Source organism: Artibeus jamaicensis, unplaced genomic scaffold (assembly GCF_021234435.1).
Source record: "Artibeus jamaicensis isolate MK-2021 breed Jamaican fruit bat unplaced genomic scaffold, CSHL_Jam_final contig_28, whole genome shotgun sequence".
Taxonomy (NCBI): Eukaryota; Metazoa; Chordata; class Mammalia; order Chiroptera; family Phyllostomidae; genus Artibeus; species Artibeus jamaicensis.
In genome coordinates this window covers 2,683-7,021 of record NW_026521620.1, presented here as the reverse complement: position 1 = coordinate 7,021, position 4,339 = coordinate 2,683, and the positions used below count along the sequence as shown (strand labels likewise).

Sequence of the window (4,339 nt, the reverse complement as noted above, 5' to 3'; positions counted from 1 at the left end):
ACATGAAATAATTTATCCTGGACAGAAGCCTGAAATTTGTAAAGAATGTGGCAATGCATTTTGCATTACCTCAACTCTTACTCATCATCACAGAATGCACACTGGACACAAGCCTGATAAATGTGAAAAATATGCTAAAGCTTTCAGCCACTCCTCAAATGTTAATGGTAACCCGAAAATTAATACGGGAGATAATAATTTCAAATGTAGTGAATCTGGTAATGCCTTTAGAGAGTCTTTTAGTGTTTCTCAGCATCAGAAAATGTATACTGGTGAAAACTCTCCTATGCATAGAGAATGTGGGAAAGCATTTATGAGGTCCTCAAGCCTCAAACAAGATCAGAAAATTCATACTGGAGAGAAGTCTTATGAATGCAGAAAATGTGGCAAAGCCTTTAGGTTGTCCTCAAAACTTATAGAACATTGGAAAATTCATGCTGGAAGGAAGTTCTATAAATGTACTCAATGTGGCAAAGCATTTAAATATTCCTCAACCCTTACTAAACATCAGGAAATTCATACTGGAGAGAATTCTTATGAATGTCCTCAATGAGGCAAAGCCTATAGGTCCCAGTCAACACTTACTCAACATCAAAGAATTCATACTGGAGGAAAACCTTATGAATGTACACAATGTGGCAAAGCATTTAGCCAGCTCTCACACCTCACTGGACATTTGAATATTCATAGTGGAGAGAAGATTTTTGAATGTACTCAATGTGGCAAAGACTTTAGGCGGCATTCAATACTTACTGAACATCAGAAAATTCATACTGGAGAGAAGCGTTATGAATGTACTCAATGTGGCAAAGCCTTTAGCTGCCATTCAACACTTTCTCGACATAAGAAAATTCATACTGGAGAGAAACCTTATGAATGTAATCAATGTGGCAAAGCCTTTAGGCAGCAGTCAACACTTATTAAACATCAGAGAATTCATACTGGAGAGAAGCCTTATGAATGTACTCAGTGTGGCAAAGCCTTTAGCTGCCATTCAACACTTTCTCAACATCAGAAAATTCACACTGGAGAGAAGCCTTATGAATGTGCTGAATGTGGCAAAGCCTTTAGGTACAGGTCCACAGTTTCTCAACATCAAAGACTTCATACTGGAGAGAAACCTTATGAATGTACACAATGCGGAAAAGCCTTCAGGTGGCAGTCAACCTTTACTGACCATCAGAAAATTCATACTGGAGAGAAGCCTTATGAATGTCCTCAATGTGGCAAAGCCTTCAGGCAGCAGTCAACACTTAGTCAACATCAGAAAATTCATACTGGAGAGAAGTAATGTCTTTGCAGATGATTTCTAGACAGGTATTATCCTCAGTTGTCAGTGTTACAAATACATTAGAGAGCATTAGAGAGTCCAAGTGGCCTTACTGAATGATGAAGGATATCTCCTAGGTCAAAACCACTTCTAATACTTTTCATGTTAGATGACAGTGAGACCTGTGCTTTGTGTTCTTGATAAATTTGCCTTTTTTATTTTCAGGAATGTTTGACCTTTAAGGATGTATCAGTGGATTTCTCTTGGGAGGAATGGGAATCTCTGAACCCCGCTCAGCAGAAATTGTACACAGATGTGATGCTAGAGAATTACAGCAACCTGGCCTCCCTGGGTGAGTCTGACTTCCTTCACATTTCCTGCCCCAGCCACAGGATATTCTTTATATAACCACTTTTGTGTATTTTCTATGGTAGATTTTCAGATTGAATATTGCAAGGGAGAACTTGGACGTTATCTTTTGTAGAAAATGAAGGCTTTGAGAACTCCTGTGTTTAAGTATACATTGAAAATTTTCTGTATTTTTAGAAAAATTAAGGCGCTTTCAGGAAACAGGATGATCATTTATTATTGTATGTTTTCTTTCATTTTTTATTCAACTATTATTGAAGTACAGGTTTCTGTCTTTAACTCCTATATAAGCCTCCCCCCACAAGTGTTTCCCACTTCCTCCCAATTTTAATACCTCTATTTAATTTCCTGGAATCATTGCTACTAGTTCTTGTCAATCCTTTCCCTTTTCCTTTGAAATTCTCTCCCCTCCCCATTTTGGTCACTGTCTGCCTATTCTCTATTTGAATGTCTTTGGTTATATTTTTTTCGCTTGTTTGTTTTGTTGTTTAGCTTCATGTTAAAGGTGAGATCATATAGTAATTGTCTTTCAATGCCTGTCTTATTTCACTCAGCATAATGCTTTCCAGTTCCAATCATGCTGTTGCAATGGGTAGGAACTCCTGCTTACTTTCTGCTGCATAGAATTCCATGTGTATATGTACCATAGTGTTTTGATCCATTCATTTATTGATTGGCACCTAGGTTGCTTCCAACTCTTGGCTATTGTAAATTGTGCTGCTATTAACTTTGGGGTGCATAGGATCTTTTGGATTGGTGTCTAACAGTTCTTAGAATATAATCTTAGCAGGGGAATTCCTGGGTCAGAAGGCAGATTTAGTTTTAGTTTTCTGAGGAAATTCCACAGTGTTTTCCATAGTGGTTGTACCAGTCTGCAATCCAACCAACAATGGATTAGGGTCCCCTCGTCTCCACAACCTCTCCAACATTTGTTGTTTATTGTTAGTTTTATGATGGCCATTTTAAATTTTGCAAAATGGTATCTCATTGTGGTTTTAATTTGCATCTCTCTGATAGCTAGCAATATTGAGCATCTTTTCATGTGTCTCTGGATCTTCTGTATGTGTTCCTTGGGGAAGTGTCTTTTCATGTCCTTTGCCCACTTTTTAGTTGGGTTGCTTGTATTCTTAGAGTGGAGTCATGTAAGGTTGATTGTCTAGAATATCCTTATTTTCCTGCAGCGTTTTTACCTGAGCACAATGAGGTTTGGGAATGGGGAATCTTAAAAAATAATAATATTTATTTTGTACACAGGTCTTGTTGTTTCTAAGCCAGTTCTGGTGACGTTTTTGGAGCAAATGAAGGAGCGCTGGGATGTTTGCAGAAGAAAGTCAATATCTGCTTTCCCAGGTAGGTGAGAATGCAGATACAGATATCATAAATGAGTAACACGAAGATTGCAGAAGAAGCCAGACCTTCAAGTGTGGTTTGGGAAGCTATGCTTCAGTGGAAAGGATTTTGAAAAGCTCAGTCTTACATCTGCTGTTGTCACAAAGAGACAGAAAATCTCCAACAATATCCCATGCTCCTATATGCTTTCAGAATAGTTTTCACTCCAGAGAATTCTGTTATCCTACTACCAGTTTTGACCAAAGCACTCCTTCTCTAAAAAGGAAGACATACATTTTTTTAAAGTGTGCAGTGTACACAATTAAGTTATATTTGGACTGTGAGGGCCACTGTGGTCTGGCTTCTATTGCTTTGGGGACTTGAAAAATCTGTGCCTGTTGCTGAGAAATTGTACCTTAAATTAAGCCTTTTTCTCTTTTTCTCCTTTTTTTGTGGCAAAAATGGAGTTCATGAAAAAAGCATTCGAGGTCCTAAATTTGTAACAGAAATCACAGGAACCCTGGGTACATTTGTTATGTTTTCTTATAATTTTTAACCCTCTGGGGGTTGTAAACAAGTTTATACAAGGTTTAGACTTGGTGATTTTCTTGTAGCACAATGCACTTCCCAAACATGAGATTATCTTCTTTCATGTTACACTTTAAATTGTCCTTATGCTTGTGCAACTGTCCCATAGTTTCTTGATCCCTTCATTTCTTGATGGACACTTAGGTTGCTTCCAGCCTGTGGCCATTGTAAATTGTGCTGCTATGAACATTGGGGTGCATATGTTCATTAGAATGGATTTGTCAGGGTTCTTAGGGTAGAAGGATCTCCTAAATCTTGAAACAGCATGGATGAATCTGGAAATAATTATGGTTATGAAAGAGGCCAGGTGGTGAAAGGCAAATACAATATGATCTCACCTATAAGAGCAAGCCAATCAACAAAACAAACAAGCAAGCAAAATATAACCAGAAGCATGGAAAGAAAGAACAAACTGATAGTAACCAAAGGGGCGTCAGGAGGGAATAATGGGGTGAAAGAGGGCAGCGATCTTCAGGAACATGCACAATGGACGCATGGAAAAATCTCAAGGAGGGTAGAATCAATGTGGGAAAGTAGGGATGGCTGTGTTGGGGGAGTGATCATGGAATATGGAGACAACTGTACTTGAAAAACAATAAGATTGTGGAAAAAAACACGCACTTTTCCATTGCATAGGTAACAAAATGAGAAGCATAGAGCATGCAGAGGGCATATCCAGCCTCTTGGGGAGATTTAGAAGAGTCTGCACCATGAAGCAAGAGGGGCCATTTCTATGGAATAGCCTCTGCATATGCCTTGGGTGAATTCTGAAATGGAGTGGGG

General features: G+C 38.6%; 1 protein-coding gene across 1 annotated transcript; it reads left to right on the top strand.

The window, feature by feature from the left end:
- The first annotated feature begins 94 nt into the window (after positions 1-94).
- On the top strand, positions 95-1,291 carry LOC128626997 (zinc finger protein 135-like). Its single transcript, XM_053662785.1, is given in 1 exon segment — positions 95-1,291. A coding segment is annotated over 1 exon segment (1,197 nt).
- Positions 1,292-4,339: the final 3,048 nt, after the last annotated feature.